Consider the following 1,527-nt stretch of genomic DNA (forward strand, 5'->3'; position numbering starts at 1 on the left):
AGCGGCTGTTGAATCCCATATGCATCTGATATTCTTGTCATTTATGCCTTCAAGGAAGGCATTAATTATGATAGGGACGGCATTTACAACTCTATTGTAAAAGACGTCCCAACAACTCGTTATGAACTTTTTTCTCGAACTCAACAGTTTATTCGAGTTGAAGATGATGCATCGGCACGAGTTCACAGAGATGGGGATCGAATAAGCAAGCCACAGGAACAGAGTCAAAAACAGAAATTTCAACAAACAACCGATCAAAAGTCCAAGAGTGATGGTAGGCCACAACAATGGAACGGCAAAGAACAAAAGAAACTTCCAGAGTTAAAGCTTACCACCCTCAACGAGAAGTACGCTGTTATCTATGAGAAGATTAAGGGAAAGAATATCTTATCTCCACCTTTTCCTCTCTCCGAAGATACCAAGGCTACACGTGACAAATCCCTGTGGTGCAAATTTCACGATGATTTTGGTCATGAAACTGAACAATGCCGATCTCTAAGGGGTAGAATCTAAGGTTTGATCGAGAAGGGTATGCTCTAGGATTACGTGTTGGATAAAACGAAACAAGCTTTAGTCATTACCGCACACAATGTAATCAAAGTCGGTCATGCCAGAGTTGATTCAATGTCTAACACCCAGCGCAAGAATTTCAATCACTCCAAGATCACTGATCTCAGCCACCATTATGTTTATAGTGGATATGATTTTCTCCACGGAATGGGTACTGAAACTCATGAGGAAGGACCTCTCTGTTGGACTGACAATGACCTAATAGGAGTGCACCATCCTCATTATGATGCCGTTGTAATACAAGCTTTTGTTGGAATTCATCGTGTGCAGAAAATCATGATCGATACAGGTAGTTCAGCAAGTGTGATCTACAAGCGTTGTTACAAAGGACTCAACCTCCCCGAGAAAATGATAGTTCCCGATCCAAATCCTATCATTGGCTTCGATGGGACAGCAGCAACATCAGTTGGTAGATGCTCTCTTCCGGTGACATTAATGAACAAGGAAGTTACAATTGATTTTCTTCTCTTGGATTGTAACTCCTCCTACAATGTCATTCTGGGAAGAGATTGGATTCACTCAATGGGAGCTGTCGTTTCTACTTTCCATCAGGCTATCAAGTTCTGGTGTGATGGTAGGGTATGCAAAGTTCGAAGTGATCAGATAGCAGCTTTGAAGTGCCATGAGTCTGTACTCGAAGATTATAAAGATTCGGAAGTCAAGGGTAACACCATCCTAAATGTCAAAGGGAAAAAGTAGCAATTACAGAATTCCATTGGCGGGTAAACGCTATGGAGCAGCGTTTAGGTGGCCCCCCGACCATCGACAGACTCCTCGAAGTACAAATCGGCAATAAGGAAGAAGAAACAACTTTTATTTCTGCGGAAATTTCCAAGAAGGAACAGGATAATCTCATTGAGCTTTTGAAGAAAAATTGCACAGTTTTTGTGTGGACGGTCGAACAAATGCCTGGGATTGATCCTTCACTTGCATGTCATAGGCTGGATATCGGCAAAA

The 1,527-nt window shown here is 42.0% G+C and overlaps 1 protein-coding gene across 1 annotated transcript; it reads left to right on the forward strand.

Annotated features, from left to right (window-relative positions):
* Positions 1-624: 624 nt before the first annotated feature.
* Positions 625-1,269, forward strand: LOC147505053 (uncharacterized). Its single transcript, XM_086605457.1, has one exon. The coding sequence runs from the start codon at positions 625-627 to the stop codon at positions 1,267-1,269; it is 645 nt and encodes a 214-aa protein (XP_086461583.1).
* Positions 1,270-1,527: the final 258 nt, after the last annotated feature.

The sequence above is a fragment of the Coptis chinensis genome, chromosome 4, assembly GCF_015680905.1.
Source record: "Coptis chinensis isolate HL-2020 chromosome 4, ASM1568090v1, whole genome shotgun sequence".
Taxonomy (NCBI): domain Eukaryota; kingdom Viridiplantae; phylum Streptophyta; class Magnoliopsida; order Ranunculales; family Ranunculaceae; genus Coptis; species Coptis chinensis.

Excerpts from the sequence above, each read along its gene's own strand:
- LOC147505053 (XM_086605457.1), top strand. The coding sequence starts at position 625 with ATGTCTAACACCCAGCGCAAGAATTTCAATCACTCCAAGATCACTGAT.